The 20,250-nt window shown below is 32.6% G+C and overlaps 4 protein-coding genes across 10 annotated transcripts; 2 read left to right on the forward strand and 2 right to left on the reverse strand.

The window, feature by feature from the left end:
• Nucleotides 1-803: 803 nt before the first annotated feature.
• Nucleotides 804-2,576, forward strand: LOC111297307 (uncharacterized). Of its 2 annotated transcripts, XM_089741471.1 has the most exons (4): nt 915-1,055; nt 1,199-1,288; nt 1,492-1,734; nt 1,856-2,576. In XM_089741471.1, exons 3-4 carry the CDS (start codon nt 1,507-1,509, stop codon nt 2,282-2,284), a joined length of 657 nt encoding a protein of 218 aa, XP_089597597.1. In that variant the 5' UTR covers nt 915-1,055; nt 1,199-1,288; nt 1,492-1,506; the 3' UTR covers nt 2,285-2,576. The 2 variants fall into 2 exon arrangements, with proteins under 2 accessions (XP_022747736.2, XP_089597597.1); XM_022892001.2 differs by having other exon boundaries at nt 804-1,288.
• Nucleotides 2,577-2,726: 150 nt separating this feature from the next.
• LOC111297306 (organelle RRM domain-containing protein 2, mitochondrial-like) lies at nt 2,727-5,373 on the reverse strand. The gene is made up of 3 exons (XM_022892000.2): nt 5,148-5,373; nt 3,269-3,337; nt 2,727-3,127 (listed from the first exon to the last, which is right to left on the reverse strand). The coding sequence occupies exons 1-3, from the start codon at nt 5,260-5,262 to the stop codon at nt 2,892-2,894; spliced, it is 420 nt and encodes a 139-aa protein (XP_022747735.2). The 5' UTR covers nt 5,263-5,373; the 3' UTR covers nt 2,727-2,891.
• A 1,584-nt stretch (nt 5,374-6,957) lies between these two features.
• Nucleotides 6,958-14,556, reverse strand: LOC111297304 (uncharacterized). Of its 6 annotated transcripts, none has more exons than XM_089741468.1 (19): nt 14,217-14,556; nt 13,235-14,084; nt 13,066-13,134; nt 12,768-12,966; nt 11,927-12,008; nt 11,448-11,516; nt 11,279-11,360; nt 11,137-11,196; nt 10,996-11,048; nt 10,751-10,917; nt 10,168-10,351; nt 9,868-9,925; nt 9,726-9,782; nt 9,388-9,636; nt 8,546-8,607; nt 8,217-8,273; nt 8,010-8,103; nt 7,603-7,743; nt 6,958-7,489 (listed from the first exon to the last, which is right to left on the reverse strand). In XM_089741468.1, the coding sequence occupies exons 2-19, from the start codon at nt 13,886-13,888 to the stop codon at nt 7,403-7,405; spliced, it is 2,424 nt and encodes an 807-aa protein (XP_089597594.1). In that variant the 5' UTR covers nt 13,889-14,084; nt 14,217-14,556; the 3' UTR covers nt 6,958-7,402. The 6 variants fall into 6 exon arrangements, with proteins under 6 accessions (XP_089597594.1, XP_089597592.1, XP_089597595.1 ...); XM_089741466.1 differs by having other exon boundaries at nt 11,927-12,035; XM_089741469.1 differs by having other exon boundaries at nt 11,137-11,193; nt 13,235-14,556.
• Nucleotides 14,557-18,049: 3,493 nt separating this feature from the next.
• Nucleotides 18,050-20,100, forward strand: LOC111296796 (actin-depolymerizing factor 2-like). Its single transcript, XM_022891252.2, has 3 exons — nt 18,050-18,157; nt 19,164-19,429; nt 19,521-20,100. The coding sequence occupies exons 1-3, from the start codon at nt 18,155-18,157 to the stop codon at nt 19,669-19,671; spliced, it is 420 nt and encodes a 139-aa protein (XP_022746987.1). The 5' UTR covers nt 18,050-18,154; the 3' UTR covers nt 19,672-20,100.
• Nucleotides 20,101-20,250: the final 150 nt, after the last annotated feature.

Consider the following 20,250-nt stretch of genomic DNA (forward strand, 5'->3'; position numbering starts at 1 on the left):
GAATCTTTCTCCGGAAAAAGAAGTGCGGTTTTTATATGGGATAGTTGAGAAAAGGGCCGACATTCGACTTACGGACCGAGAAGTTTTGAACCGTTCGATTGGTTATTAAATCGACGGTGGAGAAGTAACTTGTTTAGCGATCCTCGTGAAATAGAACGGATCCAATGGGACTGCCGCATATTTTTTTCTTCTATCTATGAAAAATTAGACAACGATTTGGCAGGGAACCATATTCGGATGTTTTAAATAGTGGAACCCACCGTCACGTGAAGCGAAAGCCACGTCATTTTTTACATCATTGAAATCTAAGTAATGAAGATCAACGGTGCATAGTTTTTAATGGTATTAAAACTGTCAATGGGCCTAGTTGAGCCCATCTAAACTCGCAAGCCTAACCTATTTGAATCTAAGCCCAATTGTAACCGACTTGTGTCATTATTTTATTTTTATTGGTAATCATTAAATCATCTCAAAAACATGATTTATAATAATATGTTTTAAATTATTAAATATGATATATTTTATCTTGAATTAAAATTTTGTAATTTATTTATCCTGAATTTTTATATAAATATTGGTAATAAATTAATTATAATTTTAATATTAAACAATTATTATTAGTTAATAATCCCGAATCGAGTTGGGTTGAAGCCAACCCAAACAAAAATATCCGCGTCAGAGGACGATTCCGTGATTGAAACGTGTACGTTCCTGATTTGATCTTAAACTCCTCAAACATCCATCGACTCTCACAAGATTCTTTCTTCCCTATATCTCTTCCCTCTTCCCCAGCCTTTCTTTCTATTACGCCGCTGATCCAATCTCCTCCTGCAATCTTTTGTATTAGGGTTTCTCTTCTAAATCTCGATCGATCCAAAAAGGAAAAATAGGGTTTTTGTTCTTGTAGAAATTAGGGGTTCGAAGAGCATAAATAGATAATATGCCTTCGTTACCCTTCGAAGCGATTTTGCTTCCTTTGATCCCTTCTATGACTCCTTTTCACGCCGGTTCTTGCTCCCATCGTTTGAAACATCTTGAAAAGAGTGATCGGCGTGGTAATCTTAGTTAACGTTTCCCGTCAATTGTTTTTCTTTTAGTGATTTTATTTTATTTTCTCTCCATTTCCTATCCATTTTCCTAGATTCTTCTGTTTTCTGAGGTTATTACTGTACGATACAAAGGAATCAACTTTGTGCAGAAAATCGGAGGTTTGGTCAGATCGTGAACTGGGTTTTGCTTTTTCTCGGAGGTTTTAAGGGTTTGAATTGATTGCAGCTGTCTTAACAAGGTATCCAGCTGATATCTGCTTAGAAATTTGCTTATTAGTAGTATTTTTCTTTTCAAACACTAATGATGGATTAGGCTTTCCACTTTTTATTTGTCAATCTAATGGGATTTGATTGAGGTTTTTCTTCCTTCTGCTCTATTTGTTGATATTTATATATATAATTGGAAGTTTGCAATTGTGACAATGATGGTTTGTCCTTGTAGTCATTGGTATTGGAAATGGACATATTGGGTTCTCGAGAGGTTTATGATCTCAGTGACATAAAGCAGGCTATACTTGGTACTTGTTTGAATGAATATGATGGGGATGATACAAATGATGTGGAAGAGTTACTTAAGCAAGGACATCAAAGCAAACTTCCTCAAAATTGTTTAGGCAAGTGTGTTTCTCCTGACGATGAAATTGAAACTGCATTGCAGAGAATATCCTCTGAGGATTCTGTGCCTGTAAGTGGTTTTTGTTACACTTAATTTCTTCTGCGTAGAGTCTTTAGTTAAGCCTTTGGTTGGTTAAGTTTACCAATGTCCATTGCTCCTTTTGATTGTTACTCGCATTTACCCTTAACAGACTCCTTTGAAACTAGTGTCTGCCCTTAAAGGTAGCCGTGAGAAACAGGGATTGTCACCAAAGAAGCTGACTGTGACATGGGCCCCTGATGTGTATGATCCTCCACCAACGTCAGTATTGCACACGGTTAGAGGCAAGAAGCAGCAGAAGTCGAAGAAGAACAATGACAAGAAGAAAAATGGAAAGAAAGGGCAGAAGGGCAGCTACTCCACACGTGGTAGTGTTGGTCGTAAAGACAGCAAACAGTTTTGCAGAGGCCGTGGGAATTCTGATAGGTGTTATAAACTACTGGAGGTTGAAGATAGAATAGTCAACACCTCAGGTGATCTTGATGATTTTAACGTTGGCAGTCCAGACCCCCATTGTGGCAGTAGTTTTCTAAAAATGTCGCCCACTAGGATGCACTACTCTGTGGCGGAGGCTCTATGAGTAAATCTCTCTTCACATCATCGATAAAAGCCCTTGTTTTTTATCAATAGTTGTAGATAAATAAGCTCTTTCCTGCTTTCTCCGTTGGTGATATTTGAACAATTACTTTATAGAGCGTGATGCAATGGTTTTTGACGATGGTGTGGGTTTGACGGTTTGCTTAATGTGCTGTTTATGCTGCTGTATGAAAGACAGCACCTGAACTGTCGATTGCTTGTAAATAGAATATTATTAGTTCCACTTTGATGAGAAGACCGGTGAAATGCAATGGAGTTTATGCATGTTATTATTAGTTTGTGAACTAGCAAACATGGTAGTTTAGTAACTATCCTTATAAAGTTTGTGGTAGTGATCAAAGGGATTTCATAATTAGAAACCAATGGTAAGGTTGATGGTTCATAGCATCAACAGAACTTGAGCACAATAAAATTGACAGGTACAATAAGGCACACAAAATGAGTTTAATATAAAGAGGTTAACCGGTTACATTCGTCCCGAATAAATAAATCATTGATTCAACTTTTATCTTCTGCTAAAGTTTGAGGTGATATATGAAACTTGAAGCCTTCAAATAATTCCTCCATGGCTCCATCCTTGTTAAAGTGAACTACCCAGACCATCCAACAGTTTTGTTTGTTCTAAAACCAGTTACAGAAAACTCCGATTCTGATCTGGGTGAAGGTCTGGGTTCCCTTGGTTTGGCAGGGTCTACAAAAATAACCCATCCTTGCAAGAACTTGGCATTCATTTCTTCTCTAGCCTTCTCAGCTTCTTCGATGGATGTATATGTAACAAAACCAAACCCCTTCGACCTTCCAGTGGCTCTATCTCTTATGACTTTGGCTGCAAGATCATTTAAAGCAATATATCAGGATGAAAGCAATACGAAGAAGCATTCCGGCGAATTATTATAAATCTAAAGAATTCTAAAGACCAAAGAAGAAAGAGAATGTGGAGAATGGAAAATGGGGTGTTAAATTAAACCTTCAACAATCCGGCCAAACGGGTTAAATGCCTCTTTAAACTGTTCATCTGTTGTTTCTCTTGAAAGACCTGTTCAATACACCAGGATAAGGGGCAGTTACGATTCAAAATGTGTCAGAAGACAATGATAAAAGGAAAAAAAAACTGATGTAAAGGTCTCATAATTTCTTTAGTTCCATAGGAACACCACCGCAAAAAAGGGTGACTCTTAACTAAAATTTCAGCATGCACCAATTGTAATAGAATAGAATTCATCCTTGAGTCAAAATTCCGTTTAACCATAAAACCAGTGCTTCATCCCTGAAAGTACAAATCCCTATAGCAGACTGATAATATGCTCGCCATCCTAATTTTAATCGTCTCAGATGGCAACTGGAGTTCCCCCAAACACTTCAGTAAACGGCAAAGAGGTTTTGACTCTAAGGAAATTAACTGAAGTGCCTAAGGGAACTCTGGTGGGCACCTGGCATACTGTTTCTCTTAGTTCTTGTTGCTTGGTTAAGCAAATGCCAGCTCTAGTTATTTATACTAGGTTCTCCACTTCTACTTTAGGAAACAAAGGGGCACCTCAGGGTTTCAGAGAATGATATAGGTTGAACCTAGACATGATCTTGGGTTAAATGAAAAGCTGAAAATGAGAGGACACAAGGAGTTTTACCTTTTTGCTCTATACACATTGCAACCTATCATTTTCAACAATTTACGAGAGAATATGCATCCGAACCACATGCATATCTGGACACAAATACATCTCAAAGCTTTCCTACCACTCTTTTGTGAATGATATTCATTCTTCATCTAACCCACAATTGCAACTACATTCAACAAGATCTACTTGAATTTTTTCAATCGAACCCCTATTGTAACCGTAAAACAACCAAACAAAAAGAAAGCATAGTTCATCGCATGCTACCCTACAACTGTTAACATAGATTTTGCTACCACTCAAAGCCATGAGAATTACGTACTTCCAAGTAGGCACTTCGACAACAACATCAACTATTAAGCAGACAAAGAAATCAACAGTCCACAAAATCCTTTCCTTTTGCCCAAAAAATTGTCATTTTAACACCATTCAATCATAATGGATAATAGCATTGAACTTCATGGTACCACATAGTATTGATCAGGATCCGTATGATGCCACCTTAATCAACTAATCCAATGCCAATTAATTCTAAGGTATAATGCAGTAAACTGAATGACACCACAGATTTCATACTAGGTTTCACTAAACACCACCTGAATCCAACTAATCCTAACTGATATTCCAACAAATGCTAGCTTCCCATGTTATCAAAAGACCCTGAACCAGCTATTCGATTGCAAGGATCAGGTTCACTAAAACTCATAGAATGCCACGAAATTGGAACCATGGTTGCAATGGTCTATAGGGACAATGGCAAAACACCACAACACCATAGGCACTACCTCAATCCTTAGTTTACCTACCTCTGAAGTAATAATGTGATTACAGAGTGCAAAATTAAAAAAAAAAAAAAGGACAGGAGAAATACTTAATTCTTTGCAGAATAACTAAATAGGTAAGAAAGGCAACCAGGTTTATACTAAAAGATTAAACTTTTTTCTTCAGATTTCTCTCTTACTAACTCATCTTCTGATTAGAAATCGTACAACATAACAATAATTGAAGTTATTCCTTTAAAGCTTGATTAACCCTGAATTTAGGGTTTATGTTTAATTCAATAAAAAAAAAGGTAGAAAATTTCTAAATTTTGGTCCTCAGTTTTTCCTAATTTTATAAGATTTCTTCCATTTTATTTTTTCATTGACCCAATCAAAATATTAAATTGGCAATTTAAAATTTAATGAGAACCAAGGAAAAACAAAAAGATAAACGAAAGAAATGAGAAAATACCGCTAATGAAGAGCTTCGGGGAAGTGAGAGTCAAATTTAAGCGAATCAAAGCGAACTGAGAACAAAGACGGGAAGGTCCGGTGAAAACGCGACGGAATCTGGAAACGAATGCCATCGGAACGGAGTCAATAAAGATAGAGCCGGCGGTTGTTGGGAAAAATGGAAATGGAAATCTAGTTTGGGGTTTTTGGGTTTTAAACGCTGAAATAAACGGCTGGGTAAAACCCTATTTAGGGTTTCCAAGTTTCCAGCAAAGTAATAATTACATATTGCATGTGATTAATAATTATTATTATTAGAAGAAAAAAGAATTTGAGAGTATGTAAAATACTTTCCTATTTGTTTATTTATAAATTATTGGAGAAATCCCCACACATTTTTAATAAAAATTGAGTAAAAATTTAGACAAGATAATTCGTCTGTCTATATTTGTATTTATTATATATTAAATATATATAAAATATAAAAATTATCATATCATCATTATATAAATATATAAAATATGAAATATATTTTTTAATTTTTATTAAAACTTTAAATTATATTATTTTAATATAATTTTTATGTGGTATTATTATAAAATATTTAAAATTACCAAATTTAAAAAAATTTATCAATTATTCAACAAAAAAGGAGAACAAATTAACTTGAGTCAAATTGAAATGTATTTAATCCTTAGTATTAAATAAATTTTTTTTTTCTTTTTGTGGTTTAGGGAAATAAAACTTAGAATCCTTAGCATTTTGGAAGAATAAGAAACTAGTATAATAAAACGACCTTTTTATTTTATTTTATTTTCAGATTGAAAAAGTAATAATAATAAAAGGCGTTAAACTTTTTATCCTTCTCACCTGAGTTATTTTTTCGCACAGGCTTGCCTACAAATATCGTCACTGCAGCAAAGTTTAATCACCTATTGTTCCTCTACACTTACTGCACCTAAATATCGAACCATAAACGAAGAGAAGCGTGCAAAAAATGAAAAAAAGGATATAATGGCTAATGATTGTTTTTGGAAATAATTATTTAAATCTTATAATAAATTTATTTGAAATTAATTAAATATTTTTTTATAAATAAAAAAATTTATAAAAAGAATTTTTGATAAAAAAATTTATAAACAAATTATATGCTTATAAATAGATAAAATATTTATAAAATTAAGTATAAAAAATGTAAAAAAAATATAAAATTTTATAAAATAAACACTCATAAAATTATCGAAGATTTATGTATTATATATACATGATGTTTGAATGTTTATGAGTAAATTAAAAGAGATTACAAAAAATTACGTAAATATGATACATGTAAGTGAACTAAAAAATATTTAAAAAATTCACATATGATACATGAATACACAAACATATATTTATTTAAATTAAAAATATTTCATAAAATTAAAAAAATTAAAAAAATTTATAAATATTAATTATGAATAATTATTTTGATATTTTAATGTAATTTTTTGTAACTAATAAATCTTATTTTTTATCTATAAACATAAATTAATTAAATCAAATAATGTTAAATTATTATTTTTTATATAATTGATTAATTTTTTAACTATGTTTCTACTAACTTGATTGATTGGATACTTGTTTGCTTAACAATTATAAGGCCACAATTCTTGACTGGAGGGGACACCGAAGGCCTCCACCCTTCCATTCCATGGATAGAGAGGGAGGGCAGTGCTTTTGGTTTTTTTTTATGCTGTCAAAGAGTTAAAACAATGGGTTTTTCGTGCCGTCAAATAATTGAACAATGAAAATAGATGGCAAAAAATCTTCCAAGAATTCATAAGAAATAGTTGAAAACTGCGCACAGCTGCAAACTTCATGAGTTTATACACCCCAGGCTCCTAACATTAGTGAAAAGATTGAAACATGTTCTCCTACTTGGAAGGATCTCTGTTTTTTTTTTCATTTTACATATTCAAAAAAGAAGAACAGCCCAAAAAAAAGAAACCAAATTTTCTTGCTGCATGCATGCATGATAAAAAGTTCAGCATGCAATGCTCGTTTGATTCAATCATTCTTCCTACCAACCAAATGCTACCTCCAGTTTTGTACAAGTAACAGAACAAATTATGGTGGACGCTGAGGGAGAGGGAGGGGGAGGGGAAGAAAAAACTTGAAACCAAGGGAAACTTTTCTCACCAATTTTTACAAAGGGGGAAAAGACCACCAACACAAACTAAAGCTAATGCCAAGTCCGGCTATTCTGATGAAAAGTTACCGGAAAGATGATTGGAGTTATTCTGATATCTGCTGCACCTTTTTCTCCAGCATCGATGTTCCTTTAAAAATCGTCAATTGGAGCTCCTTTTGGTATTTGAGCAACTGAACATAAAATAAAATTCACAATGGCTTAATTCTCTTGTTTACTAGTATTTGGTAGAAACTGAATGAAAATAATAACTTATTGTCAAGTAAAAGATTTAGAATGCACTTACTTGCTGTTCACTCATCTTTGCAAAGCCAAATTTCTTTGTCCAAATTGACAAAGCTTCCTCAGCTGCTGGGAGCACCAGGTTTTCCACATTCAGGGAACTTAGCAACCTCTCAATACAAGCAAATAATGCCTGGAAATATCCCTATAACAAAATCAAAGTTATAAGTTAGCTCGGTCCAACATTGGTAAAGCCATTGTGTTTCAAACAGATTGGAAGACTAAGAACAAAACCAACAAACTGCACAAGAGGATAACAGTGTTCATGGTCCATCTTAAAGCATTTTAAGGTGATAAGTTTGTAAAGTTCAACATTGAACTGCATTGAACTTCAAACAGAATAAAAGAGGAGCATTAAAGTAGATAGCAAGAACATAGCATATTCTTGGTCCAATCTATCAATGCACTTACTTTTCCTTGGTGTTTCCTACTTGTAGCCACTATAGGGAGCTCGGCAACCTCCCGACCAAATATCCTAAGAAGACCAGCTGATACAACAACAGACCTGTGCATATGGACCATGTATAAATTCATACAGCAAAAAAGTAATCGACCGAAAACAAGACAAGAACACCTCCCATCCCATCTCATGAGAGAGAGAGAGAGAAACCAACTTACCTCACAATCAAAACCACACAGTACATGCCACCAAACTCTTGTCCAGATATATTTCTCCTAAGAAAAGTTCAAAAAGTAATCATCAGATCTGATCAGAGAAAAGCTGACCACTTGTAAAGCATGTCTTAACAACGTTAGTAATATCATTAAGGTGCAAATTTTTTGACAAATCAAGCAAGATGTCCTATTAACAACAAAAAGATAAACACATTTTCTAGAGAACACCTTTTCTAACCATATAGTGATTCTTTTTTTTCTTTAGAGGCAAAAAAGAAAGTTAAACACTAGAACCATCTAAACGGCAGAAGGAGGGAAGAATGAGTACATACCCATAGACCATGACAGGAATCAAATCACGACCAGATTTTGCAACAATGGGATCAAAACATTCCTGTCAAAAAGGAAATGCAAATAACTTGAGCAGACAGGCCATTGCTAAATACGACTGAAATAATCTGCAGGGTAATCAACTATCTACAGGCAGCTAGTAGATAATCGGGTATATTCACAAAAATCCCATAGAAAAACCAAATACTTCTGAGCATGTAATCAAATTCATTTCCAACATAGTTTATTTTTTAAATCCTGGCTTCACCTCAAGTTCTATTCTCAATTTTGCATGGATGGGTTTTCATCAATTTGATCTAAGTACAATTTTTCTTTTGTTAAGCAGGATCTTAATACCATCCATCAGCCGTCCATAATATGTGCACAAAATTCAAAGGTATGAGTGATCATATTCTCTAAGATTAACAATTTCCTTTGTACCTCAACCTTGTCATGATTGTATGCTTTAAGACTTTCAACTACTTTAATTAAAACTATAAGCTGAAATGTAGATGGTTCCATATATACAAATAGCAGTCTTTCTGAAAATGTCTGTGATCTCATCTGCATTCACTCCAAGAATAAGTTCCTTTTATATATTGTTCAAAAGTCATAACCACTCATGGCACTGATCTTATCTCAAAATTTCAATTTGAAAAAGTTTGGTCAACATGCACCGTGCCCAGAAAACTCCCAGTACATGACTAAGAAGTTTGGTAAAAAGTAACATATGTTCTAACAAAAAGGTCAGATGACGAAACAGCACATAAAAATTACAAAAGTCACTTGAGCAACTAGCTTAACACACTGAAATCAGATGTGTTTCATATCAGGAAAAACTTACTCGGAATATTGCAGCTGCACTTGAAAGTAATGGAAGGTGTTCGGGAAAACGGCTTTTTCCACTCAGTATTCGCCATTGAACACAATCTGTGGCTCCATCAATAAATAATCCTTTTTCTAAATGCTTTATTCTGATTATATCTGAGAATGAAGTAGGAATTATCTGCACCCCACTGGAAACAGAACTCTGAAGAGCCCCATGAATCCTGTTGCAGTCATCACAACAGAACCATTTATCCTTGGGAATTTCCTGTTGTGTGGAGGAGAAACAAAATTGGTAAAAACTTCAACTAGCATGCATATGTTAACAATTAATCTACTAGAACATTTCAGACTTACTTTCAAGTCACATAGTCCACTATCCCGCAGACAACCAACATGAAACTCCTTCTCACACTAAGAAAGGACAAAAGAGAAAGATAATGTTATAGCAAAGCAGATGCTTGTTTGGACGGAAATAGGATAAGTAAACTGCACATACTTGGTCACAGAGAATAACTGTTCGATCATCAAACATAGAGCCACTAAAGTCATGGAACCTGAAAAAAAATAATCTCATAACACAAAAATCAGTGAGCTCATAAAAAGCCTCTCTATCAACAATTCCACTAGTTTCAATTCCAGCATGCCTCCGTGTGGATAAATAATTACAAACATATAGATAGAGCCATGGAGGGATTTAGTCACACATTCAAGCTCATATTCTAAGTTGTAGGCATGCTCAGAGACAGAATAAACTGGAACAAAGAAAAAAAAAAAAAAGAAATACAGAGGTACCAACCCGCAAACAACACAACCACCAATTTCAAATTCTGGTGCTTTAACAACTCTTGTCAAGCGTATCACAATTGGTCTCATCATACTTGAAGCTTCTCCCGAAACAGCTTTTCTAGAAAGACCATGTTCATCTGCACAATTTGCACATCGCCACTCACCTTCAGGAAGTTGCTCTAAATTCAAACAAGCTGCAACAAAGACATTCAATGCAATTAATGATGAATGAACCTTATACCAAAAAAAAAAAAAGAAAAATCAGGCACAACAGAAAGATAACAGTATTGAATCTATTTTTACAACTACAATGTAAAATGAAAAAAAAGTTAAGTAGACATGTGCATCCACCATTTTATTATTTGAAAAAAAAAATTCTTAGAAAGACAGCAAAGATAATCAGTTGGCATGAATGCATAAACCCACTAGAGCTTAAATCCTGAGCCACATGCAATGTGCAGTAAATGAACTAGTCACATGAAGTATTCATTTGACATTGGCATCTCAATGTCAAATGTTTACAACATGAAGCATAAATCAAGTACCTATCTAAACCAAAAAAAAAACAGCTTAAAATAAAAGAAATTACACACCTGGGTGAAAAGCCTGAGGGCATTCACCACAAAGAAGCAGATCTCCAGCATCTCCACATATTGCACACATATCATCACTGTGACCAGTTGTAACACATTGCCCATTTGCCAATGACAAGGCTATATCATGAAGTGTCAATCCATTAGATGTATAGATGTGACGATACCTGCGTAAAGAAAGAAACTTAACAAAGAATGACTTATAACATACTAGAAAAAGATCAAATTCTGTAAAGACCACTCACGGTTGTCTTCTGGCAGCCATTCCAGCATGTGCTTCAAACTGTGAAGGGCTAAGCTGCTCACACCAAAACAAATAAAATTAAAGAAAAATATAGATGAGAGAGATGATCTAGCATCAAATTGATAATAAATTAGAAGCTCACCTCTCTCTCACAACAGCTGCACACTATGCCATTTCCCTGCTTGTAGCCCTCAAGTAACTTCTGGAAAAAAAAAACACTTACAGTCAGTAATAGGCATAAATTATTGCCAATTAACCATATTATTTCCTATAAAACATTGCACCTGTCCTTTGATAATGTAAGCCAGTTCAGCCCCGTCTGGAAGTCCTTTTGGCATAAAGAGTAACCGGTGTAAATCATTATCCCTACCAACAATTGAAAGAAATTCCAGCTTAATGCAGGCATATCTAAAATTTACATAGAGAGGAAGCACAATATAAGCCATAGCATACCTTTTCTTCATACCACCATCAGCAGTTCTCTTTCGTTGCATGACTGAGTTAGAAACACACAAATTCGGCCTACAAAAAGGATAGAATGTCAGTGAAGAGTGGAAAATAACAAAAATTAACAATTCGCAAAAGTATTCTTGGGAAAAGCATAGAAAATAAAGCTTTTTTGGTTATAGAGAACAGTACTCTTAAAGAATTAGCCGTAATCATGCAATCTTGTAAATTGGTCAATATTTTTTTCCCTCCAACAACTCCTATGAGAACTAAATTGAAAGGAAAACATGACATTCAAATGCTAGATTCAATTCCACTTAGCACCCAGACAAAACCAATGGGTACAATCCTTATCCAGGTTGAAAACCAAGAAAATGCATTCAATAAAACCTATCCATCAGATAAGGACAGAAGAAAAAATTTTAAAAAGTTCAAACACAAATGATTATAGAAATAGAAATCACTAAAACTTGATATCACTTTACCTTAGAGAATCAGGCAAACTAGGACGTTTCATGTTATATTTCTTCTCAGCTTGAGCCTTTCCGTTACCTCGCTGCAGACTAGCTGCAGAACATAAAAGCATGTCAAAACCTGAACAATAGCAAAAATTAAATGCTGTTCTGTACTGGCAATGTATAAAGTCAAGTTTTCCTTTTCTCTAAGCAGGTTGACAATATCTCTAGTAATATACCTGGAAGAGTTGATTTGAAATCTAACTCTTGAAATTCATCCTGATTTCCAACACAATGAGATTGCAAAAAGGGGAAAAATAAATCAGGTTTTCTTATTGCACAACCACACATGAGAGGGCAGAAGACTCAGCGCTGGACCTTTGCTTAATCTATACACATGCCAACCCGATTTGACGGCAGCAACCTTGATGCAATTGCTTTCCTCAGATTGAGTATATATCTATTCTTGTTTTCCAATTTAGATTAATTTTTTATCATTGTAGTGTGGTAAATTTCCACATTAATATTCACAAGCATTGGATGTATCAGATTAGCTACTACATACACCTAAGCAACCTTATCCTAAATGTTTCTCCTCTCTGTGGTTTTGTCATCTATTTGCATATCTAGGCTTGGAAGCTTGAGACCCTAAATACACGCCATAACAAGGGAAGCAACCTCAAGTAAAATGGCTGTCCTCTAGTTGAATCCTCATTTTCTGTTTCTTTTACTTTCAGAAGAATTTTCCGTGTCAAATAAGCAGTATTTACAAATCTATTCACAAACTCAAAAAGACCCGATATACTGGATGAGATAGGACTACACCCTACCAAGATAAACCTAATCAAAGCATTAAAACAGAATTTCTTACCTTTCCAATCCTGAAAGGACTCCTCATTTATAGATGAACCAGCAACATCTTTTATCACTTCATCTAGAATGCTGAGTGGAGCAGTCTTTAGCTCTTGAATAATATTATATATTGGCTTCCCATTCTCCAAGTATATGTGATTATTTGGATGCCTAGTTTTGGCACCAGCATGCTGCTCAAACTCATAGGCACTCAGCACCTACTCTCACACCAGACAACCATTGTTCAGCTAATATAATACATTACAAACACTAAAAGAAAAAATAATAGTAATAATTAGAACAGCTGAGTGACTTACTTTTGAGAAATTACAAAATGAGCATCCACACAAATATCCACCAGCATGAACAATTCCATCCAGCACTCTCTAACAACCATAAAAAAATTTGGTAATAACTTTCATAAACAAATGAACATTTAACAAAATCAAATTAACCTTATTAACCTTACATATGAAAACAATTTACCTCCATCGAGATAGAAATATACTTCACTCGGGCACCATCAAGAATGCCAGTTCCTAACAACTTCTTGACATTTGTAGGATAGTTACTAGGAACAACCTTCTTAGACATTTTCAATTCCATATTGGGAACACGAGAATATCGACTACTCCATTCAACTGGACCATTCCCATAAGTATTTTCCAGATTCATACATTCGCCGCCAACTGAATACGACGTTTGATTATCATAATCCTCCTTCCTTTTGTTAAACTTAAACGTAATCTTCCTAATACCTGACGAACTCAAATGCTTGGGAATTTCCAATGTAACATGGGAACTGGACACGACACCGGAGGTATAACCCATTTGAGAACTATCACTAAGAGTCTCTTCGGAGCTTGAATTCCCGGAACAAACAGAGGTAACGTCACCGCATACAGCTTGGTTTCTACTGCTTATGTCATGGAAATTTGACGTGTTTTCTTTGGGAGAAACAATTGGATTTGAAACCTCTGACCCAATATCTTCACTGGAAACTTCTTTCGCTTGTTTCTTGTTAGGAGATGTCTCCGGTTGAAGACATTCACGGTCTCGTTTCAATTCAGGCATTGCACTCTTTACATTCTCCATAATCTCCTCTGCTAAGGTTTCCAAACGAACTGCTTCTTCCTCCATTCAATAGCAATTTCTTTCCAAATCTCTGATAATGAAAGCATTCAAAAGTGGAAATCCAAAGAAAGATATGAACCCTAAAATTTCACTCTCTTTATACTGAAACTTGAATCCAATTTCGTATTGAAATCTTGAATGTCTGCCTCAAAAGCAAAGCTAAACCGATATTCTTCACAAATTTGAGGAGCAAAAGAAAAGACTAACCGCAAAACAAACAAAAAGAAAAATTCAATTCAACAAACAAACAAACCATTCAAAAAAGAAAAATCCAACAACCGCATAACCGTTTTTTAAATTTGAAATATAAGAAATTTAACCGAAAAAAAACTACCTACAAAGAGCCAAGAATCAAAGAAGATCTAAAGAAATCGAATTCAAATAACATAGAACTGTAGCAAATCGAAGAATAAAGCACGCACGAGTGTTCGAAAACCAGATTTCAAATCTCGCGGATCTGAGATTTGTGGAAAGTTGAAAAAAGAAAGAAGAATCATTCAGATTTGGGTTACAAATAAGCGCGAAAGATTTGGGTTAGGGTTTTTGATTTTTTATGTGCAAAAAAGAGAAAGTAATTGAAAAGGGAACGAAGAGGGCGGCAACAAAGCAGAAGGATAAAAAGCTTAGTTCGCGGTCGAGATTTAATTTTTCATGAAAGAAAGAACACGGAGAGCGAGGGAGTGGGAGGAAGGATGAGAGAGAAAATAAATCTAACTCAACAGATAATATTTTTTATTTTAAAAAGGAATAATATCCTATTTGACCCCTCAAATTATGAAACCTTTCAATGTAACTTTAAAAAAATCAAATATCTAAATTTTATTTTCTTATATTAAGTTACTTCAATCACTTAATAACGTTAGGTAATATTAAACAGTTATATTATTATAATATGATAATCACGTGTTATTTATATAAATATTTAAATTCATATTAATTTTATTCTAGCAATGCTAAAGGTTGAGATGATTAAGAATATAAATCAATAAAATTTTTAATAAATTATTTTTGAATATATTTGATTTTTATTTATTTATTTTCGTTCATTAAACCTAATGAATGATCTTATACAATGTTTTTATATTTATTTGTTAAATTAATTAATAAAAATAAAGGTTTGTTTGATTTTTTTATATTCATATATAAATTCGATTAAATTTTATTTATATATTATTCATTTATTATGTATTTATTGTTTATTTATAATAATATTAATAAAATTATATTTTTATCATTTACTCTAATCATATTTTAAGGTTTGTTTATATTTATTTAAATTTTATTTATTTAAATTTGTTTGATTATTATTTATTTATTATTTATAAATATATTCGTTTAATATTCATGATCAAATTTATTTGACTTAATTAAATTGAAATTAATCGAATATGAATATTTTATCATTTAAATAAATCAAACTTAAACAAATAGAATAATTTTTTTATCAAATACGAATTGAATTTGAACACTTTTAAAATTAAATGAATAAATCATAGATATACATTTATTTATATTTGATTTGTTTACAAATATAGATATGATTTAATATCCGAAAATAAAATTAGATACTTAATTAGAAAAATATTTTAATTTAGGGGCGACGTTAAAAAATGCAATAGTTAAGGGGTCAAATTGTCTATTTTTCCCTTTTAAAACAAATGAAAATGTTGCTGACGAAATTTGGAAGTGACTAGAAGACAAGTGGATGTCTGGTGGGAACTGGGGATAAAGTAACCTATTAGAATTCACCACGTGGAATGACTGCTGAAACCGCCGTAGATACGTGAGACAACGACGGCTGAAGTTTCAGTTCCAGACACGTGTGTGCTGAGATTTGATCCTTAAACCAACAAGCAAGCAATTGTTATTGGTTAAAGTGTTTGAAATATAGACCGTTTGTTTGTTTCACGTTTAATCCTGATGATTTCTGGACCTACACGAACTCAAAATTAATCCATTTTTTTGGGCTTTTTCTGCTTAAATGGGTTGGAGATGAGCCCCAATTTTATTTTTGTGCTTTTCATGAAATGATTTTCAAATTACATGCTTAACCATTTTCGTGAGTAAAGAAGGAAGAATGTTAAGGAAATTAAAACATTTATTCTTTTATAAATTATTTTTTAAGTGTTCATTTAGATTTTATAGTATTTTTATATAATATGATTAAATTCAAATATTAATTTTAATAAAATTCATTCATTATAAATTTTTTATTAATTTTTTTTAATTATAATTATAATATTTTTTAAAATTACAATTATAATAATAATTATTATTACTTTTAATCTTAATGTAATTAATTTTACTGTCTATCTAATTTTTTAAATTATAATTATAATTATTATTATTTTTAATCTTAATGTAATTAATTTTATCGTCTATCTAATTTTTTAAATTATAATAATTATTATTTTTAATCTTAATATAATTAATTTTATCGTCTATCTAAATGAAGTTTAAATATTCAATTCTCTCATTTGTCACAATCCATAAATTCAAATCTAATATAAAATGCTAAATAAAGTTTATACCTAATTTTCCTTCCATTTCTTTCCTTTTATGTATAATAAAACTTTTATATATATTACAATGTATTAAAAATTATGAGAATTAAATTCAAGATTTAGCTTAACTTATTTGTAAAATTATCAGTAAAAAATAACATTTATTAAATTTACAATTTAAATCCTAAAATTAATAAATTTTCTTTTATTTTTTACGGCAATTTTTTGTAAAAAAGTTATTTACTAATTTTTGTATTTTAAAATGACAAAAAGGAAATAAAGGCGCGCGACAAAACGACGAATGTGGTTGGCAATTGTGAAAAAATGAAATAAGAAAATGGTGAGAGAGGGGTAGCGTTAGATTGACGCAGAGAAAGGGGGGGAGAATCTTTAAATGGCGGTGGAGCAGTGGACCCCACCCAACCCGGGTGTTCGTCGCGATTTCGACGTAAGCTTTGGTGAGAATGAGAAATGGGTTGCTTTACAAATTTGCCATTATTAAGCTATTCTCTTACCGGCTACAGCTAGCTAGGCTAACATAACCCAAACTTAACGACTACAAGTAACTTAATATAAATTATAGACAAATTTTTTATAAAAATATTGCAATTTGATAATAAAAAAAAAATTATATATGTTAAATTTTAAATTTATTTAAAAATAATTATATAAATTAATTAAATTTAATTTTAAATTTTAAATTATAAACAATTTAATCACAAAGAAAAATAATATGGATAATATAATTTTAATGCATACTATAATTCTTTTTTATTAATAGAAGCTAGAATGTAAGTATTCAAACATAAAATTTGTTGTATGATGCTATATAGGATTTAGGACAATAAGAGTATGAATTTTATTTTATTTGAGAGAAAAGATTAAACTTTCTTTGGTACATTAAGGTTAGAACTTAGTGCTTCTATTTGACAATAATTGAACCTCCTTTTTTTAAATCCATATGATAAAATTGAAAACAAGCCTTTTATGAATGTTACAACTTATCCAAATGAATTAATATTAAACTAGAATGAATAGAGATTATTCAATTATAAACTTTTCAATCCATTTCCATGTTAGTTAGTAACAAATAATAGTGGTTTATTATAAATTTTCAATTTTATTACTAATACTTTAATTTTTCTTGTTATTTTAATTATTTAATTTTTTATTTGATTTAAAAAAAATGAATTATGCACACTGAATCAAATGTTAAAAATGTAATTTGTTTATATCTTTGATATAAATAATCAACTTATTTAACGATAAAATTTTAAATGTCAAAATTTTTATTTTTATTTTTTAAATAATTATTATAAATTAAAATTTTAATTTTATTCTATTATGTCGTCTACATTTCAGATTAAAAAAAAAAAGTGAATTTAAAAGAAGCTGCAAAAATTGCAAAACTCAGCCGAGTCAAGCTGAAGTCGCCAATTTGTAAAGCTTTATTGCAGCTACTCATATACAGCTCTTAATCATGATCACGACACAAAACCAATAACAAACGTGCACTGCAAAAGCTGAACACGACGTGGCAGCACTCGATTAGACAAAGGAATGTTTCGTACGATAACTTAGCATAGAATATAACCAGGATATTAATTCTCCAGTGGTCAGGGCTAGCGAAATAAAAGGAGCTTTAATATCCTTCCCCTTTTCCACCCTCGTTGTCGGAGGAGCTTTCTTTCTTTCTACATTTTCTCCTCCTCTCCCTCCTCCGTCGATCGCGGTACCTATCCTCGTTTCCAAACGAACCTGAAAAAAGATGGTAATGTTTCAGCTTCTTTTTTTTTTTTGGTTTTAAATAATTCCCTGATTTTATTTTGTAATTTCTTAGCAATCCTCGTGGATCGTCACTTTTTTGTTGATTTTTCTTTGCTAAATATGGTGTTTAATCGGTTGATTGATCTCTTTAGTGAAACTGCGATTCTTGAATTCCTTATGGAAAATTTCCTGCATTGACTGATTTTATCTCTCTTTTTTTAGGTTCTAGATCTTAGGGTTTTAAATCTGTTGTTTGTGCTTTGATGATGTAGAATTTTATGATTTGATTTTATGTCCATGGAATTAGATGTACTTAATTTTTGCTGAAATGGAACTGTCACTGATCTAGATTCTAGTGTCTTTAGCCGATTGATTCTAATGGATTTGCTGTTTAGTCGATTTTCAACTAATTTTCTTGATTACTGATTGTTTGACTTGTTTAATATATTAACATGTTGATCCAATCTGTCTGCAATTTTAATTTGGATCATTGTATTTTATTGTTTGTTGTTATTTTTGTTTGCATTCTTTTATTTGTTTCACATTAAAGTAGCAAAAAAAAAAATCTAGGAAATATTAGTCGTTTTAATACGATTATTGAAATTTTATTTATCCAAACATAAAAGTATGATCATAAACAATAAACGAGGGTGTTCTCAAAGCAATGTAAGAATTGTGCCCAATATGTGGCTGTATCTTAATTCTTAAAGCGATGTTGTTGCCCCACCATATTTTGCCAACATAGGTGGCAGCTGAAATAGATCGAGTTGGAACCTAGTGTAGAGGGTATCTATATCTAAGTGCGGTCTTGCTTCTGTCTTATCTTTGACTTTGTTTGGGCCAAATCAAGGTGCTAGAGAGTAAGAAACTTAACCGATGATCACTTCATTTGGGTTTTTCTTCTTTTATCCCTTTTTAGTATTAATGTTGATGTTGCAAATGCATCTTATTGATATAATCAAACATTGGGGTTGCCTCATATATTCGAAGTTTTGTCATGTGATCCTCAGGCGAATGCAGCATCAGGAATGGCTGTGCACGATGAGTGCAAGTTGAAGTTTTTGGAGCTTAAGGCAAAAAGAACTTACCGTTTCATTGTCTTCAAAATTGAGGAGAAGCAGAAGCAAGTTATTGTGGAGAAGGTTGGTGAGCCAACCGAGAGCTACGAGGATTTTGCTAAAAGTCTTCCTGCTGATGAATGTCGATATGCCGTGTATGATTTTGATTTTCTAACAGCAGAGAATGTCCAAAAGAGCAGGATCTTTTTCATTGCATGGTACTGCTAGTTTTCTTGATCTTCTGAATTATCTTTACTCCTGGTATTTTGTTGTTGCCTTTTGTACTTATTACATTGTTGTCCTGTAAAGGTCTCCCGATACATCGAGGGTCAGGAGCAAGATGATATATGCTAGCTCCAAAGACAGATTCAAGAGAGAACTGGATGGAATCCAGGTGGAATTGCAAGCAACAGATCCGACAGAGATGGGTCTTGACGTCATCAAAAGCCGTGCTAGCTGAGTATGGACCTTTTAGGCCTTGCAAATTGCTATGGGGGCTTCATCTAGTTGTCTTTACTTAAGTGAAATGTTTATAGGCTGTGGAATGGTGAACTTGGATAATTAGGATGCCAATTTCCAAGTTTTGCCATAGGTTTTTATTAGTCTTGAAGATATAAACCTGTGGTTTCGGGTGTATGTTATCCTAGAACCTATGTGTTGAGTGCCTTTGTGTAGTCGTTATCTCTTCAAGCTAGTATGTAACTGTTTGTGAGGGGTTAGACAACACCTTTAGTTCTTTTCAGTTTTTTTTTTTGGAATATTGACCCTCGTCAACTTGTTTTGGAGTGTTAAAAAGGCATGCTTTCATGGCTTCCGAGTCACTGATTTTTTGCCATTATGTGTGATTCTAGATTGATGTGTTCAGAGAATCAATTATGGTTCTTGCAAACTTTTTTTCAAGTTTCACATTTTACTAGATCAAACTTTTACTGGATCGTGAAGAAACGCAATCCTTGTTTTGTTTATAGATACTTGGGCCAGACGTTGGAGACCATAAAAAAAACCAATGTCACCCTAGCAATTAAATGATTAGGGATAT

Source organism: Durio zibethinus, chromosome 12, assembly GCF_047325235.1.
Source record: "Durio zibethinus cultivar Kanyao isolate XHJ-2024 chromosome 12, ASM4732523v1, whole genome shotgun sequence".
NCBI classification, from domain to species: Eukaryota; Viridiplantae; Streptophyta; class Magnoliopsida; order Malvales; family Malvaceae; genus Durio; species Durio zibethinus.

What these genes read in the sequence shown, in the direction of transcription:
- LOC111297307 (XM_022892001.2), top strand. Translation starts at nt 1,507, where the DNA reads ATGGACATATTGGGTTCTCGAGAGGTTTATGATCTCAGTGACATAAAG. An exon ending in CCTCTGAGGATTCTGTGCCT is followed by an intron (nt 1,735 to 1,855) that starts GTAAGTGGTTTT and finishes TACCCTTAACAG; the next exon opens with ACTCCTTTGAAACTAGTGTC.
- LOC111297306 (XM_022892000.2), bottom strand. Translation starts at nt 5,262, where the DNA reads ATGGCATTCGTTTCCAGATTCCGTCGCGTTTTCACCGGACCTTCCCGT. An exon ending in CCCGAAGCTCTTCATTAGCG is followed by an intron (nt 3,338 to 5,147) that starts GTATTTTCTCAT and finishes TGTATTGAACAG; the next exon opens with GTCTTTCAAGAGAAACAACA. An exon ending in GTTTGGCCGGATTGTTGAAG is followed by an intron (nt 3,128 to 3,268) that starts GTTTAATTTAAC and finishes ATGATCTTGCAG; the next exon opens with CCAAAGTCATAAGAGATAGA.
- LOC111297304 (XM_089741466.1), bottom strand. Translation starts at nt 13,888, where the DNA reads ATGGAGGAAGAAGCAGTTCGTTTGGAAACCTTAGCAGAGGAGATTATG. An exon ending in ATATTTCTATCTCGATGGAG is followed by an intron (nt 13,135 to 13,234) that starts GTAAATTGTTTT and finishes TATGGTTGTTAG; the next exon opens with AGAGTGCTGGATGGAATTGT. An exon ending in AGTTTGCCTGATTCTCTAAG is followed by an intron (nt 11,517 to 11,926) that starts GTAAAGTGATAT and finishes TCCTTTTTGTAG; the next exon opens with GCCGAATTTGTGTGTTTCTA.
- LOC111296796 (XM_022891252.2), top strand. An exon ending in AGGATCTTTTTCATTGCATG is followed by an intron (nt 19,430 to 19,520) that starts GTACTGCTAGTT and finishes TGTCCTGTAAAG; the next exon opens with GTCTCCCGATACATCGAGGG.